The sequence below is a fragment of the Palaemon carinicauda genome, chromosome 9 (assembly GCF_036898095.1).
Source record: "Palaemon carinicauda isolate YSFRI2023 chromosome 9, ASM3689809v2, whole genome shotgun sequence".
NCBI classification, from domain to species: Eukaryota; Metazoa; Arthropoda; class Malacostraca; order Decapoda; family Palaemonidae; genus Palaemon; species Palaemon carinicauda.
The window spans coordinates 146,048,389-146,067,246 of NC_090733.1; the positions used below are offsets into that span (position 1 = coordinate 146,048,389).

General features: G+C 35.5%; 2 protein-coding genes across 4 annotated transcripts in view; one reads left to right on the forward strand and one right to left on the reverse strand.

Moving 5' to 3' along the window:
• LOC137647239 (spastin-like) overlaps positions 1-13,559 on the reverse strand; it is a 33,989-nt gene extending 20,430 nt beyond the window's left edge. Inside the window, exons 1-7 of one of the 2 annotated variants that reach the window (XM_068380619.1) lie at positions 13,393-13,559; positions 11,750-12,034; positions 6,463-6,626; positions 5,837-6,061; positions 5,423-5,531; positions 4,977-5,125; positions 3,594-3,784 (exon numbers count right to left, since the gene is read on the reverse strand). In XM_068380619.1, coding sequence (XP_068236720.1) covers positions 3,594-3,784; positions 4,977-5,125; positions 5,423-5,531; positions 5,837-6,061; positions 6,463-6,626; positions 11,750-12,034; positions 13,393-13,543 — 1,274 coding nt within the window. In that variant the 5' untranslated portion in view covers positions 13,544-13,559. The remainder of the gene's footprint in view (positions 1-3,593; positions 3,785-4,976; positions 5,126-5,422; positions 5,532-5,836; positions 6,062-6,462; positions 6,627-11,749; positions 12,035-13,392) is intronic. The other variant, XM_068380620.1, reaches the window with a different exon arrangement.
• The window catches only part of LOC137647237 (spastin-like), a 197,256-nt gene that overhangs the window by 137,445 nt on the left and 40,953 nt on the right, over positions 1-18,858 (forward strand). The window lies entirely within an intron of this gene.

Genomic DNA, 18,858 nt, shown 5'->3' on the forward strand with positions numbered 1-18,858 from the left:
TGGGTCGTACAGACAACTCCTTAACGGGTTGCTGAGGTTGCCGCACTGCGTCACAACAAGTCCCTTCTGTTGGTTGTTGAACGTCTTCCCCGTGACACATTGACTCCGTAAACAAAAAATCCTCTAACAAGGACTAAGCTTGGACTGCATGTCATGCAACACAGCTCAAGGTCTATGGGAGCAGGTGTGGTAACAGACGGGATTAGCGGCTGAAGTGGAACCATTACCTTCCCTGTAAGCATGTTATGCTTAAATAAAAGTCCATAAGAGGTTATGCAGCTAAAGGCTCCCTCCAAATGACAGAGTCCTCAAGGGAATATCAGAAGGAGGGAGAAAAGAACTTTCTCATCTACAGGGACCTTATCCTAGAAAAGCTAAGTTCTCTGAGTGAGGGTTCACTGGTGCAAAAGCAGCAGACTAGAAGGCAACGTTATGAAACTGCTTGACAGTCTAGTGAGTTGGCAACAACCCAAGATGTGTTGAGAAGCATGCGGTAAAGTATGCAGAGCATGATGTATGCAGAGTATGCTGTATGCAGAGCATGTGCTGTATGCAGAGCATGTTGTATGCAGAGCATGCTGAATGCAGAGCATGCTGAATGCTGAGCATGTAGTAAGCAGAGCCTGCTGTAAGCAGAGCCTGCTGTAAGCAGAGCCTGCTGTAAGGAAAGCAGAGCGTGTGCATGGCGTTTAACATTTCTCAGAAATTCCATGACCAGTGCTAGAGTGCTTTATGCATGCTTGCATGGGGTTTAAACCATGGTATGAAAATGGAGGTAAGGTATGCTGAACAGCAGAGTCAGAACGAGCTGGAACAACAATAGTTGTGGTTTCCTCTTCAAGACTCCGATGAGGGAACACCTGAGGCTCAGTCTGCAAAGGCTGAATAAAAGACAAGCAGAAGGAAGGCGCATGGGTGGAGGAGGCTGACTCCTAGCATGAGTGGTTGAACCCAAGGGTTGCGCTTGCTGAGCGGTTGGCGGAAGCGGAGTAGCAAGTTCCAGTTCCTGTGGTGTGAGCGGAGCGCGATGAGGAAGAGGCTGCGCAGAACAAGGTAAATGTCTCGCAAGCTGAGGCTCCTGAGGCGCAAGGCTAAGGTGTTGTGGTGCTTGCCTTGTGGAGGGTTGAGCTCGCTGCAGCAAGAGCTGAGGAGACTGACTCATGGACGGGAGAGGTTGTTGTACCTCAACCGAGTGTTGCATCACTGGTGGAGCAGCAAGTGGAGGCGGAGGAAGAGAGGTATAATCCTCCTGATCCCAATGAAAAGGTTGCCTTAAGGAAGGCGGAGGCTGAACACCACAGGGAACAGCAAACTCAGCACGTGGCTCAACATCGTACGCCTGGCAGGTGGAACTGCTGGCAGGTGGTACTGCGATCAGGCGGAGCGAGTGTAGGTGGAGGGAGTGTAGGCGGAGGCGGAGGAGCAACACTCTCAGCCCGACACTCACGCATCAAGTCCGAAAGCTGTGCTTGCATGGACTGTAGTAGAGTCCACAACATCGTACGCCTGGCAGATGGTACTGTGATCAGGCGGAGCGAGTGTAGGTGGAGGGAGTGTAGGCGGAGGCGGAGGAGCAACACTCTCAGCCCGACACTCACGCATCAAGTCCGAAAGCTGTGCTTGCATGGACTGTAGTAGAGTTCACAACATCGTACGCCTGGCAGGTGGTACTGTGATCAGGCGGAGCGATCATAGGCGGGGGGGAGTGTAGGCGGAGGCGGAGGCGCAACACTCTCAGCCCGACACTCACGCATCAAGACCGAAAGTTGTGACTGTATGGACTGCAGTAGAGTTAACTTGGGGTCGGCAGACACTAAGTTCTGCTGAGGTAAAGCCTTAACAGCAGAGATCTGTTGTGGCAGAACCTTACTCCTCTTAGGCGGAGTGTAATCAACTGATGACTGAGGAGAGTCAGAGCTAACCCAATGACTGCATTCGGGTTGTGAACTTTAACTTCGTACGTCTGGCATAGGTCTGGACTTAACGTTTAAGAGGTCTTGAGACCTGAGACCAGCGTTACTCTGCCTTTATTTTCTCCCCTAATCTCTTCTGCAGACGAGCAAAATAAGGGCTCAATCGTCTGCGGGTGGGAGTGACGGTCTCGGTAAGACACGCCCACAACCACCGAGAATACTTCTGTGCGCCGATCAAGGCCTGCTGAACCCTTATGCCCTTCGACATTGCTTCTCCCCTGGGCTTGGGAGCTTGCAAGAGGTCCCGGACTGGGAGGACGACTGGCGCGCACAAAAGTACCCTCACGCACTAATCACTTATCACTTTGATTTCTGTTTGCACTTATTTCACTGAACTCGAAACTTTAAGTGGTTTGTACCTGAAATACGCAATTCTATCCTTTCTCAAAGTTAGTAATTGCGAAAACAGAATTACAATGTAACAGAAAAATCTAATGAAAGATAATTCAGTGGTTGGAAAGAGACTAAACACTAGATCACTCTAGAAACGTTTAGTTTCTTCCCCTAAAGAGACTAGGGAGAAGAGCAAAAACGATAACGACGTTACTCGTACGCCTGGCAGGCTTGAATGAAACGTTTATCCTCTTTCTCCCTCCGTCTCTATCTCTCTCTCTCTCTCTCTCTCTTGCTAACTTAGAACCTGAGAGAAGAGCCCAATCATATATATCGTTAAAACATATTATTGTTAAAGGAAAAAACTGAAAAGTTCCTTTATTAGGATCAAAACCATTAAGTTAAGAAAGAATGAACAAAACGCTAGACACGGTTACTCTTACTGCAACGTGAAACCGTGAACATTCTTTCTCTATCGTAACGATAGAGTGCAAGTTGAACGTTCTGAACGTCAACAACTGCAGAGACAAAACAAAACGTTAGTTCAACTTTGAAAACAGTACGAGACTGTCAAAGAAAATCTTTCAAACTCTGTGGCGGAAATAGCATAATATGTTAACAGGTAAAACCGAAATGACGGGCTCAAAGTTTATTAACTTCGGTAAAAGACCGCCTACTATTAGGAAGGTCGAATATAAACAAATATAAAAATTAATTTTAATGAGTTTATAATAAAAGGAAGTTAATCGAAGAGGCCTATAAGAGGCGGAGAGATATAAAATAAATCTATAACTTTTGTTAAGCAAAATTAAGAAAGAGAGTCTATACTCTCTTAGACACCAACACTTCCGTCTAAGGGAAGGGTCGGCCATGAAAGGTGAACGAGAGTTCATACTCTCTCGTCACCATAATTAATCAAATTAATTCCAAAAGCTAACTAAGCTAATATAGAAGTTTCCAGTAAAGCGACAGCCGAAATCAAAGAGAAATACTTCACCAAAGTCGTGAAAATACTCCAAGAACATAAGCGTATCCCAGAACGTCTTGCCGGAAGCACGACAGAGGAATAATTGAGGAGGTGTCAACAAGAAGTACTTGAGTACCTGGCCACAGGAGGCGCTGGTAAATACACCCCCTTCTAGTATTGTGATAGCTGGCGTATCCCTCCATAGAATTCTGTCGGGCAACGGAGTTGACAGCTACATGATTATCGGGTAAGTTTAATATTGAAAAATATTATTTCATAACCTCAAAAATGCTGCTGCAGAAAGGAAACTGTTTACAGACCTTAATGCAGCATCATCCAGTTCCTGTGGCCTGTTTGTTGCACCCATAACAAGGATCCTCTCTTCAGCATCTGAGCGAAGACCATCAAACTCAACAAGAAATTCAGTTTTAAGCCTTCGGGATGCTTCATGTTCTCCTTCTCTTCGTTCACACAGTAGAGAGTCTATCTCGTCAATAAAAATGATTGAAGGCTGGAAAAAAAATAACCAAAATTAAATTCAGAGGGCAAAATTAACATAACTACCCTTTATTTTTACCAAATTATAGTAATCACTTCCATATTAGCATTTTCCTTATCTGCATCCTTCCATACCCAGACTTTTTCTTGCTGCTATCATTGGATATTGGTTGTCTACTTTCCACAAGATGAAGCAAAAGGGCTTATAGCAACCTGCTTTTTCCAAATAGGGTTGTAGCTAAACTAGTAATAATAATATTACAGTAATCAGTAATCTTATTGGCTAAGGTATTAGATTAGCTAACTTTCTCCTTCCATATTCCACCTCCATCAGAATGTGAGAGTTGGCCATAAGAACTTGGGTGAGATGCATAGAAATAAAAGAAATTTTAATAATGAAATTAATCATGTCTATACCTACGTGAGGTTTATTTCTTGCCTCCTTCCCCCATCCCATACCACCACACCTTATAGACTAGTGAACATGTTTCAACTTCGAGACTGAACTAACCATATTATCTGACTTGCCAGAGTACTCTTATAGCCACACAAAACTCCATTAGAAAGGCACAACTACTACAGTGAAAGAAAACAGGAAATTTTAGATTTGATAAGACATGCATTGATAATTACCTAACTTTGAGAAAGAAGCTTTATTAACCCCAGAAGCATATAAAAACTAATTATTACAGCAGCTACCTTGCACCTTGCACATATTTCCTTTCAGCAATGCCACACAATGCATCATGTCAGTTATTAAAATCTTCAGGTGGTGTGTATAAGTGGTGCGGCAGTGAGCAGAGAGAATTTTGAAATGTTAACAAATTTGGCACATAAATGTTCATGTCATGTGCTTACCACTAACATGAATCAAGCGTGAGCACCTGCGAACACTCCCAATGCCAAGTGCCAGTGTGAGAACATACTTAACCAAGTAAACAATTAGTGTCATTGTGTCTCAATACGTATCAATGCTGCCCCCTTTTGTCGCACATTGCATAGACAGTGCATAACTTATGTGTATACAGTGCAAGAACAAGGATCAAGCAATGCTTCATTCTGCGTACCACATAAATGGCATATCTTTCCACTATGAAAATTTCAGACAAAAATCATGCAAGTGTCAAGGTGGCTTTGCTATGAAATAATTTTCTAATTAAAGTAATATACTCCACAGTATAAATAAAAATTAATAATATCCTTACTTGTAATTCTCTTGCTACTGAAAATAGCGCTTTGACAAGCTTTTCTCCTTCGCCGACATATTTACTTGTTAACGTTGATGCGCTTATATTGAAAAATGTTGCTGAACTCTCATTTGCCACTGCTCTAGCTAACATGGTTTTACCATTACCTGGAACAAAACTTGATGTCCATCATATACTCCAACACAAAATCCTGTACAGTACAGTTTTCCAATGTTTATTAGAAGCCTGAATATTCTGTTCATGATTTGACAACAGATAAATTGCATGGATTCTGTTTCACACATGAACTTATACAGTAATTATAAACAAAATCCTTAGAAATATTGACATAAAAAATCAAATTGGCAAGAGTTCATTGAGTAAAATGTAAATTAAAATACTTAGTGTTATCAAAAGAATAAAAATTCTGAGTTTTAATCAAATTTAGGCAAAAAATATCTTACCTGGGGGACCAAATAAAAGAAGTCCTCTTGCTGGTGCTCGAAGTCCTGTGAATAGCTCTGGACGCAAAGATGGAAGAATAACAATTTCTTGCAATGCTTTTTTAGCAACCTGTAGAAAAAAAAACATCTCCTTATAACTCAATATTTACACTCTCAATGAATGCAATAAATTGTAAATACTTCAATGTACAAAATAATGTGAATATTGATGCCACATCACAAATAGTTCAGCCACAACTGATTGCAAATTATGTAGAAAACTTTTATAACATTATTCCTTACAGCTTTCCCATCTTAATATCACATAATATACAGAATTTTCAATTATTTATGAAAAGAAGTTTTAACAAAGAATTTATACACCAATTCTAGGAAGCATGCTCATTACTTTTCAAAAAAAAAAGATAAACTTACTTCTTGTCCTGCAATGTCTTCCCAATTAACTGGTGGTGCTGTATCTAAAATTTCATCCATGATGCCCTGTGCCAATTTGGAATCTACTCCTTTAATACAAGCACTCTGGGTTCTTCTGTGAGAGGGAGTATGTTTTGGTGTTCCATTACCTCCATTATTTGCAAGACCTGATCCAGCAGATCCTCTTCGTTTCACAGGTGAACCATTTGCTACGTTGTTGCCATTCTGCCATAATTTAACAGAGAGCATAGGTAAAGCACTCCTAACGATTGTTCTACTATTGCTATTCTCACATAGTTCCTTGCACCATTCAACTTTTTCTAATAAAACTTTGTTAGATTAACAAATCATGCAACTTATCTTTTTTTATGGAATATTTCAAACAAGTTACTTCACCCAGTTTAAGTTGATGATTTTAAATACACAGAATCCAAATATATTTCAACCCTATAGTTATATTTCACAAGAAAACAAAAGCTTATGTCATAAACTTGTGTGAACAATGCAGTGTTAATGTTTACAGTGAACATACAACTGCCAAATATATCTAAAATCTTCAATATCAGATTCCTTCTCTTCAGTAATTAAAGTGGATAACATCAAATATTTACTGCATAAAAACAAACCTGATTTGAGAGCTGCCTTCTAACACTTGGAGGAGTGCCTGGGTGTTTTCCATCTCGTGCCTTGCTCACAACTCTTGAACCCATATTTCGAGGAAGGGTCTGACTCTTATGGCTGAGAGCTGTGATGCGCTTGGCCGTTGGGATCTTTTTGAAGGTCTTAGCATCTTCAGGAAATTATAAAGATGGTACATTTAATAATTACAGAGAAAACATTAATCTTTCACATACAAAATTATGGCAACAAATCAAACCAGCAACTTAAGAGCAAAAGCTTAATGAACAGATGAAATAAAAAATCAGGTGACACTAAAGACAGTAAGTGATTACTGAAAGTTCATGCAAAATACAAAATAGACTACAGTACTTTTAAACAGAAATTACAAAATAAAAGCTTACTCATACCATAGTCAATGAAATTACGTACTCATCTAAAACCAGTAAGAAATAGATTTTATCATGAAAGTTATTTTATTTGATCATTGCTATAAGCAGTATAAGACTACAGTACTACATGTGTACAGTATTTAAATGCAGTAGAAAAGAGCCTGTTTCTTTGCTCTCGGGTTCTAACAGCTTGCTTTTTTCCACAAACATCCATATAAAGCAAAGCTATAACGCTCACAAAATAATCTCGGACAAAATATTAATTCATTACTAGAACTATACTGACCTGGAGTTGGCTGCTTAAACAGATGTGTATGTAAGTGTACCTTAGTGACTTTAAGAGTGCAATTACCAGTTGGTTAATTTGTACTCTGAACTAATAATAGCCCTTAACTACTTATCTTTACATCACTTGGTTTAGGATGAGTTAGAAGTTTTATATAGGAATTTAAAAATATTTTCCTTTTAATTTGTGCAATTTACAATTCAATCAATAACTTTGGATACATTGGGACATGTTACATGCCATGGATACAAGAAGTAATACATGAAGTAATCCATTTGTTCCTCTGTAGTTCAAAGTATAAAAAAATCTTTCACCAGATGAAAACTCTTGGCAGATATAGGCCTATTTTTTATATAAACTATAGAATTACCCCTTTTAAGTAAAATCCTTTATTTGAAAATTTAATGTAGATGAAAGAATTACATCTACAGCTTCTTTCAAAATGCCAAAATTAAATTATCAATGCTTGTATTATGATGGTTAGGAACCGTTACAAATACTGTACACGTACAATGGATCACTGCTCTTATAAAAGGATTGTGATATAAATCATGCCTACTTTAATATGTACAGCAATGCCAGATTATGTAAATCTTAATAAAAAAGGCTGTTTAGCAGCCGAGATCTCTTTCTTTTGCAAGTTTTCCCAGTAAAGCTACTGCATATTCCACTATCAAACAGGATGATGATAAAAATAATACCCTCTATGAGGATTATTTCAAACTATTCATATATTTGATCTATTTATCGGGCAATATCACCTGGTCCTGGAATAAGAGAGCCCATTTAGTGCCATGAACCAAGTAGTGGGGGAATAATATAACAGTTTGAAGCCAAGTTGAAAAAAGGGGAATCTGCATGTGGAAGAAAGGAATTGGGAACAAAAGTAAAATAAGAGGATGAAAGGAAGGTGCTGCAAAGACCCTTAATAATGACTACACTGCTTTGCGTGAAGGGCACTTAAGGCAATATCCAATTATGTTTTAATGGTGCAAATTCCACCAATGCAATAATAAGTGAGTACTGCAGTCTCAAGAGTTACTTAATAAACAGTTAAACATAATATACCTCATATGATGACAGATTCTTCATAGTCACATACGTACAATTAGACTTCAATTTAGCATGTACTTAAAAACAAAAGAAACAAATTTGGGGATTACTGGATAGAAAAGTTCCCTTGATTTCTATAACATTTACCTTAAAAAGCATACCTACTGATTGGCTATGATCATTCTACCTACCAAGGCTTAAACCCTCGACCAATCACTTCTCTCACAACTCCATCAACAAACACATTGAACAACCCCGGCGACAACACACATCACTGTCTCAGCCGCACTCTCACTGGAAATCACTCTCTCACTTCATTTCCTTTACTAACATAGGCTTTACTGCATAAATATAAACTCTTCACTGCTTGCAACAACCTTCCACGAATGCCATATAACCTCATCATATTCTACGCCAATTCCCTATCAACTCTATCATAAGCTTTCTCCATATCCATAAATGCAACATACACCTCCTTACCTTTTGCTAAATATTTCTTACATATCTGCCTAACTAAGACTCTGATCCCTACATCCCCTACCTCTTCTAAAACCACCCTGTGCTTCTTCTAAGATTGTATACTCTGTTATATCCTTAATCCTATCAATTAACACTCTACCCTACAATTTTCCAATCACTTCACTTCCTCTCTATGATCATACCTCATATTTTTCCTGAATTGTTTTGACACACCTCTGCACAAAAGCATGTAAGTAGGGTATTCTAATAACTACTTTAGTAGAAAAACCATAGGAATATTATCCTACTAAAACTACAGCGCAAATTTTTTTATTTACAATTCTGGATAACTCATCCACACTGAAAAACTTTCCTTAGAAACAATAAACTCAACTATAATCTAGATCTATTTTATTAACAGTTTTACCATTGTGGAACCCTTGAATTAGTTATCAGGTTAAGAGAACTCCTACATAAAAATAATCCTATCATTTTTTATACCTTTAATTTTCCTCTAAAAACAAAATTTGTAAGAAAATAATACATAATTTTGGGAATAACCTTTTTTGCTTTTAGCCTGCTGCAATAGATGGAAAAATCTCAAAGTTTCTTTCTGAAACATTTCTCAATTTAATCTTCTTTTAAACAAAAATTCATTACTTGAAGTTAATACATGATCTTGATGAACTTGCAATAACTTGTTCAGTTGATCAAAGCATCTGACAATAAAAGTAGATTTCTATTTCATTCTCAACAGCCAATCTTGTATAAACTACAATGTGATGTTTAGTAATAGTTTCTGTAGAGTCAATTTGGATAGGAGAGCTGCTGTTCTTTCAATTAATCACACAAAGCCTCTTTATTGCCATGTAACTTTTCACCTATACGTATATGTTATTGTGCTGTTTGAAAGTGGAACACTTTCCATTTCTCGTACAGCTTCTTGTCCCAGCAATTTATACTATACAGCTCTACATGCTGGCATTATTAGATTCTCACAGTGACTTTTCAGCTAGTGCAATAGTTTCTTCTACCAAATAACTTGCTTATAGTCTTTTCGCTCTGTTTATTAAAAATTCCAACATCCTTTAACCTTTTGAAATACTGAAATTTTCACAATTTTTATTACAACTACGATTTGTTATGAAAAGTATTTTCTAGTTTGCTGGACCCACTGTGGATGTGTATAGTGTAATAATGAATAAGATTCTAAACACAGAATTGGCTGAAAAATATACTGTATATACATGACTAGCTTATTTATCACTACTTTTCTCAAGTAAAAAGCTGAATTTATGCTAATGCAAGTAAAATCTCTACCATACAGAATTAGTGTTGTGTATTTTATATTATAAATCGACTTGATATCAAGGAGTCATATTACTGGACCTGCATAGATGTCATCAAAAGGCTTTATTTCTTAGATTTAAAAATCAAAACAAGCAAAATAAAATGGAGAGCACGCAATATTAATGAAAGAAAAGATTACATTAGAAAAGAAGTGTAAAAAAGAGAGAAACAGATTAAGCCTTGAAACAATAGCATCTAAAATCTTAAAAAACAAAAAATTGCTTCTAAAATCCTAATTTGAAAAAGCACCTAAAAACTAAAGTAACAATAATAACATTACAAAAACAAAAATATAAAGACAAAAGCATTTGCTTATACAGTATAGTACACGTATACATAAAGTACTGGACATACAAATGTAAAAAAAATCCACTTGTGCCTATGTAAAGGTCAGTGGTCAAAACTTGGCAGCTGGTCACTGAAAAGGGGGTTATTGGTATCAAAGGATAGAGCCAGGCAATGCTATAAGGATGTCAGGAGCCTCATGGAAAGGAAAAGTGCCCAGGGGGTGCCAAATGCAAACTCTGAGGGCTCTTCTAAATCAAAATTACATGCCCATCAACAAACCATCTGTATGGAGGCAACCATTAGTAAATTCATAATCTACTGTAGGTTAAAATTCTACAGAGTATTTGTTAGTATAATGCTTGGAAAAATAAAAATCATGTTAAGAGAGCTGTACTTTTGTGTACAGTAACTCCATCCCCAGAAAAACCATGAGATTTGTAAGGAGGAAGAAAGAGTCGTGAAATCATATCTATTTGGTACAGTAGTCTGAGAAAACATAAGAAAAAAATATTCATAGGATTTTTCATAAAATATCTCCATTCCTAACTCACTTGAATATCTAATGGTTCCACAATGATATCTAAAGACATATCTAAAAAAAAGAAATTATATTCATTTTCTACAATTGCTATTCTTTATTTCATTATAGTCAATGGAACCCATGCATGCCCAAGTCTGTAACTATTAATTAATATCCAGGAAACTTTTAAAAGTACCCAAAAAATTCTACATGTAGGTTTTAGGTTGATTTTATAAGATGGTACACACAACTTTCCAATTCATTTGCACTTGACCACTTTAAAAACTGTCTTCATTAAAACAGCTATCACATTTAAGCTTGCCACTAAGTTATTCAGGTGCCATCTAGTGCCCATAGGCAGCACAAGTTCTAACCTTTGTTACATATCTGTAATGTGTACCTTATTTTGCAAGCAACATCCCAACCAATCAAATAAAATATCAATCCTTGAACCATGCATCTGAAGGCTAAGCTTAAGCATGTGTCTATTCAAAAGAGCAATGCTGAGTTTTCATAAATAATTTACAGTGCTAACATCCCAAGTGCAAAGTAATCAAGGCTAAGGAGCCTAATGTTAACGCTGAAGCAAAATAAACTAATCTAGATCTCAACTGTTACTACATTATATTGTAAAAGAAATCATTAATAGTAAAATTAATTTCTTCAACTTGCAGTTTCATTTCTATATTTAATATTAAAGACTTCAAACCCTTAAAGACGGTTAATCATCCTTTAATTATGTACTATGACACAAATCTCACTATTTCAGTAATCACTAAAATCAAAATTTTAACAGAGTTATTAGTTGCAACCACTATAAACCAATTTTTCAGTAGGAAATCCTAAACTGAAGATAAAGAGAGGGTTAACCCACAGTTAAGAGTAATTTCAGTAAGTAAATTGGGAGGAAAATAACAGCATACTCTATAAACAAAGAAGTGCGCTACCTTCAGAAGCTTTACTGGGCTGAGTGGAACCATTTCGTCGATCAGCAGAGGTTCGCCCTGAATCTGTAAGACTCATGACCTGAGGTGCTACGCGGGCACGAGGCTTGTTTATGTGAGGAGGGGTATGATTTGTGTTCACCTTGTGACTTGGGGTGTTGGTTGCCTTAGCACCCCCAATGTATCGAGTAGGGGCATGGGTATGGCGGGGAGCAGGAGTGACTGGGGGAGTGAGGGTTGTGAGGAGAGGCACATCCAACTCCAGCTGCTGCAGGTGAACCAACGAATCTAGAAAACAATAACACTCGTGTCTCATGCATAAGTCAACTGACAGAAGAAAATAGGGAGTTAAAAGATATAAAATAAACTTACAAAATCTGCCAAATGAAACATAATTATGGCTTCACTACTTCAAAATAAGCATAATTGTTATATTCTAAAAGAAATGTTTAAAAAATTAAAAAATCCTACTCAAAAGATCAATGCTTTAATGAGGAAAATTAACAGTAAAATATCTCTACTTTTCAACATCACAGCAAAATTTTTAATGTTATGAGATGAAAAAAATTGGGGCCAATACATTAAAACTTTCTTTTACTATAAAAAGGCATTCCATTTTCTTTAAGTTGGCTTCACAAGAAAACATCAACTTACATATATATAACATTTAGTTAATTGGAGATACAGTAATTAAATTACAATAAAGGACAACTTGAGCTATTATCCTTGCTATTAGAAGCATATCAACAATACTTCTTTATTACATTAAAGCAATTATAAAAATTATTTATCTTATTTTCCTGAGCTTAAAAAAATGGATTTAGAAAAAAGTAATGACCCAATTTTGGTCCATGCCAGCAATAATGAATTGAGAAAGTCAATTGATTTTAACAAGTCAAACAGGAAATGATGAATCATATACCAATCATAACGTTACAGATAAATTGCTGGTTAATTGCATTTTCAAATTCAGCTTCACTTTCATTGTTTATTAAAAACTGCCATAAATTAGTAAACTAAATGCCATTTTAGTACTGATACAAATTCAAATCATTTTTAAGTAGATATATTTTACCATGAGCACACAAGTAAAGATATGGAAACAAAAGTGCATATATAGGCAAAAAAAATGAGAATTTTTTAAGATAAGATACTTAAGAGCATGCAATAAAGGGAAATACTCTCTACGCATAAGTTCTTAATCTTACTTAAAAAGGATTTTTAAAATATAAACTGTGACAATATTTATCAAAATAATTCAGAAAGAAATTCTAGATAAAAAGAAACAAACTAATGAACACGAACAATAATTCAAATAAATTATATAACACAAAAGACATACAAACAAAATCCAGTGAAAAATGGCTATAATTCTGAAATTCAATAAAAAAATTTCTAAAGATCAATATAATGAAGACTATGCAATGTTTAAGATAAAAATAAATAAACGTATATTTACGTAAATAAAAGCCAAATGAAATTTTTATGGCAATCGTGTACCAAGCCATGAGCATAAACATAAAGAATATAACCATACATTCTATAATTTCCCTACATCATTAACAAATCGAAATTAACTGATCTAAACAAGTAATCAACAAATATAACATGTCACACACATTACACCAAACGCCACAACGACATACCTAGCATGTCCAATCTCTCTTTGGCCATGATGAGGTTTGTCCTCATCTTGTCTTGCAATCTCTGAGCCCTTTCGTACGCCTCTCCCCGACCAGTGCAGTCGACAGAAATCCCAGACTCCAGCTCCGAGATCCCACGACGGTAACACTCCATAGCCAGCTCTTTGCAACCTGCAAGAAAAGCAGTCGAAATGAGTCGTAGGTATTGGGCAGTCATTGGACAGTTCTTCATATGAATGTTGATAGGTACAGGAAATATTGTATAAGTGAGAGATATGTACAGAAAAGTTAAGGTCTTGGTGACCACACTATTCATCGTGGGAAAGCAATTAATTTAGCTGTAATGACACGGTGTGTGGGTGTGTGTGTGTGTGTGTGTGACATTTGCGTTAACATAAATGTTTTTCTTACAACGGTATTTTACGACTCTATTTCTTAGAAATTCCCAAGGAAATTGAACGCTGGAAATAGCAGTGCTGATAGGTAAATGTAATTTACATTACATTATCAATGAAAAGTCATTAAATTTCCACTATGAAATAAGTAAAATATTCCTGGAAACTAGAGTTAAAAATTGCTTAACAGGAAACTGTTTCTCATTGGAATTTTATTTTAAAAAACAACCAGAAACGTAACACGAAAATTCTTATGTAAAATCATTACCTTCAACTCTAAAGAGGAACATTTTCCATTCATAACTTTAAAAGACATTTGATACAAGTAATATTTCTAAAGACAGCTGGTTAATTAAAATCAGCTAAAGCCTATAATAGACACCAACTACGTTTCCTAGACACAAAGAATATTTATAACATACTGGTTAAATTACAGAAAGGTCTGCCTAGTCCTGAAGTAGAATCGTTGAAACTTCGGTAGGTTAAACTACCGCAAAATGCTATTACGAACATCCATAACTTAGTATTATCTATTTATTCTGTTATTATTTTCTCCTTGCTATGCTTCTTTACATATTGTTACTCTTGGGCTTATAACATCTGGGGCTGCAGCTGAGGTCAATGATAATAAATCATAGTAATTCCCGAGCTATTCTTAGTAAAACACGGGTAGCAAACTCCGTAGAGTTTATTCAAGCCTTTTGCTTTATTTCTTTTCAAGTTCATATTACATTCTTTTTTTTTTTTAACTTGGATTATATCTAAGTCATTTTCAAATAATAATATAAACGATCTGAATCCCATTCATTTATATATATATATATATATATATATATATATATAAAAATATATATATAAACACATATATATAAATCATATACAGTACATACACACACACATACATACATATATATATATATATATATATATATATATATATATATATATATATATATATAATATATATATATATATATACACACATTATATATACATATATATATACATATGTATATATACATACACATATATATACATTATATATATATATATATATATATATATATATATATATATATATATATATATATATATATACATTTCATATATATATATATATATATATATATATATATATATATTAATTGGTGTAGGTAAGATCATCAGGCTTTACAGCTTTATTTCTTCCGTTTAATCGAGGAATAAACGAAATCAAACATGCCTGACATGCCCCAATCTATAGATTAGAGAACGACAGCATATCTCATATGCAGCGTTCAAACGTGCAGGAGAGTAACGTACGGGATGCTGCCCTTTCACTTCGGTCGATCAATATCTACCAATTGGAGTTTCGCAGTCAACTCATTTCTTCCTCCTGCGTTAGAGAAGTTGTGTGGGTTGAGTTTGACTGTATATTCATATGACAGACGAGTTTTACAGCAAACAATAAATGGTCATAAATCAAGGATCAAACTATAGAGAATGAGTAACCATGAAATGAAGGAACATGAGAGAAAAACCAAAGTCCAAAATCACAAGTGAGAGAATGGACCTAACATTGCCAGGTACATATTTTTTGTCTGTAATTTCCCCCATCATAAAAATATCTTTCAACATATAATGTCCTTTTAGAACAACACAACAGGCAAAACTTCACTATCCATAGCGTCAAGAAATTATCACAGCAGATATGAAAACTATTACACATAAGAAAATATTAGATTGTCATAGCTCTATGATCAGGAATTATAGTAAAAATATAAAAGGCAACGAAAATATCTGACTCTTGCATGTGAGTGAAGGTCAAAAGGTACTGAATAAAGAGTGTAATCTGCTAAGAGTATTCTATAGACCATGTAGTAACTATGTAAACGAGAATGAATGACGTACAATTAATGTTTTCCTGTCACGTATGAGAGCTCTCCTTGCTTGTCTAATTTACTTCTGGGCAAACGACAAAGCTGATGACGAAGGCGAAAGTTCAAGGGGGGGGGGGGGGGGGGGGGGGGCTATTGTTGGTAAGTAGCACTGTTCAGTTTATACAAATTTCCGAGTTTCAAACGGGCATGTGAATTGATTTCCCTAAATGTTACGACAATCTATAAAAACAAATTACGTTAACGGCGTAACAACATGAACGATGGGGGGAGAATAGTATTGCCAATGGTTAAAGCGATTTGAAAATATATTGCAAACGGAGGAAGGTAAAACGTAAAGACAAGATAAGAGTTCCTGGGAGAGAGAAAGAGAGGAAACTTGGCAATTATCCAACGGGATTCGAAGCAAGTGTGATGAAGTAAAATCTAGATCTAGATGTTATTGCAAATCTAAAGTAAAATAATTGATGCCGAATGTGTTGACAAAATACGGATTCAATTTTATTTTAATTTATGAATATGAGTCACAATGCTTGTTAATGGGGTCTGGAAAGCTACTCAGAACCCATATACAACTGGGGGAGTCCCCAACACCAAGGACTAAGTTTTAAAAATGTTAAAGAGGTTGGACAGCAAGATATTACAGAGGTGATCTTTAGCCACACTCAGGATTTAACGAAAGGATGTTGCAAAGTCCGTTAATAATACATACTGTACATGAATTGCGGTGGACTGCCAGCAATAACTCCGAAAAGAGAAAATATGAGAAATGAACGTGATAAAAAGTTCGATGAAGCCAGATGAACTGAAAACATTGGATGTTCTAATTGTTTACAGGGGGACAGAGATAATAAAGTATGATAGAATGTTTTAATAAAGAGAAAGAAGCTAAAAATATTTTTAAAAAATGTTCTTTTCTTCACATATTTTGATTGGTATGTAAATTGGTTTTAGTGAACCAAACAAATAATATAGATAAATGACTTTAATCCTTTATTGTTATATAAGCAAACACATGCCCTTCACAGTTAGCAGGAAGCCGTAGTAAAGGGTAAAATGTTTTTGAATGTAAAGTTCAGAATCATGAATGCACTGACTGCAGATGATAAATTATGAAAATGGTTCAAATAAAACTTAAGTTATAATAAAACATCCCTCGACTGTGAGCTAAGTCTTCTTATGTATATATATATATATAAATATATATATAAATATATATAAATATATATAAATGTATATATATATATATATATATATATATGTATATATATATATATATATATATATATAAATAACCATATAAAAAAAATTGTCCACTGGTTCTCGAAGTATCCTGCTAAAGAACATAACTAACCATGAAGATTAATAGCATTATATTTTGCTGGTATTCAAATAGCACATCCTTTAGAAAAAAAAAAAAAGTATGGGTCTTTGAATAGACTTGGAGAGGGTATGCCACATGGCAAATGCCCCTCATAATTACCAAAGGAGTTATTAACTCACAAGCTTTAGATAAGAGGTTCATGCAGCTGATTTCAATAAACTTTTTGTTCTCCTTTAAAAAAAAAAAAAATCGTGACAAATTTAAAGCTTGAAATGAATCACTCATTGCTGTCTTGTTTTTCAAACACCAATTACATTTTAAGCAATAATTTACATAATAAATTTATTAATATTAAAAAATAGAAATAACTATAACGATGCTAGGGTACCAGATCTACTTGCAAATCTATTCTCAAGACAATAATTAGTAGCTAAAACTTAGACTGAGGACGAATAAAAAAAATGACGCAATCCCCCAGGCTTTTGTTAGTTACAGCGAAGCTATTAAAAAAAGCAATATGGCTAAGAGAATGATGTGTTTGCAGACCAAATGAACTTTCATAAAACTCCAATATCTGGAATCAATGCCACATAAAATCCCAGATATTTTGCAAGGAGAGAGAGAGAGAGAGAGAGAGAGAGAGAGAGAGAGAGAGAGAGAGAGAGAGAGAGAGAGAGAGAGAGAGAGAGAGAGAGAGAGAGAGAGAAACTACGCTCTAAGCAGCACACACATACACACACACACACACACACACACACAATCGTGGCCGTATTGATCACACGGGTACGACTGAAGTTGCACCAATCTCATAAGTTCTTGATTATAGCGAAGAGAAGATTTATAATGACTTTCATAAAACACCAGTACAACAGTTCTCATGACTTCGGTCAAGATATAATAATCAAGAAGATTTTTTTTGGGGGGTCCATTAAGGTTTAATGCACCAAGACGATAAGGTTAATAAACTCAGCCAGTGCGGGGGAGCATTTCTTAGCCAGCCTCTTGGGTTCGCGGAAAAAAGAAAGAAAGAAATGCGTGGATTGTCGATATGCACCTTAGTTATGAGATAGCGTTATGGAAAGATTTTACCAAGGGAAAACATAAAAATATTATATGAGAATGTATCTAACCATTAAATACAAGAAATTAAAATATACGAGAATGTATCTAACCATTAAATACAAGAAATTATTGAATAGATCAAATAAAGTAGTCTACACAAAATGCAGACATTAGAAACGCCCTAATCTCCGGGAACGAACAACCCCAGGTCACTGACCTTTCGGGGTTAAAGATCTCCGAAGACAAAGTTTTCATCCTAAAAAGTAAAACGCAATGAGCCAAGTCTGTCTCAATGGCTTTTATAGCCGCGTCTAAGAAATGTCACGCTGATGGACAGGCGTGTCTCTTAAGGTGGAAATTGCAATTCTTACTCTTCGTGAGGAAAGTATTCCCTTCTGGCAATTTTTCCCGAGGAAAGATAACTTTGACCCGGGGAGTAGAGAAGAGGAAGGCGGGATTGTGGAATGTAGGTCAATGGGGCTTAAATATCAAATCCTTTAATGGATTTACAGATTTTATGTTAAAGGGACATTTTACTCATTGGTATATTTACTATATTACTCTGTAGGTCATATTTTCTTAACGCTTATTGATATTATGATTATACGCATGATACCATTTTACTTGAAATTTATGACAGTTGAAAGGGATTTATACCGTAACTTCAAGATCCAATGCCAGTGAGTTCAAGCGTTAATATTTCTTTACTTTTCCAGTACAATTCGGCAGGACCACTTTTCTTGAAACATCATCATCAATGATAATAATAATAATAATAATAATAATAATAATAATAATAATAATAATAATA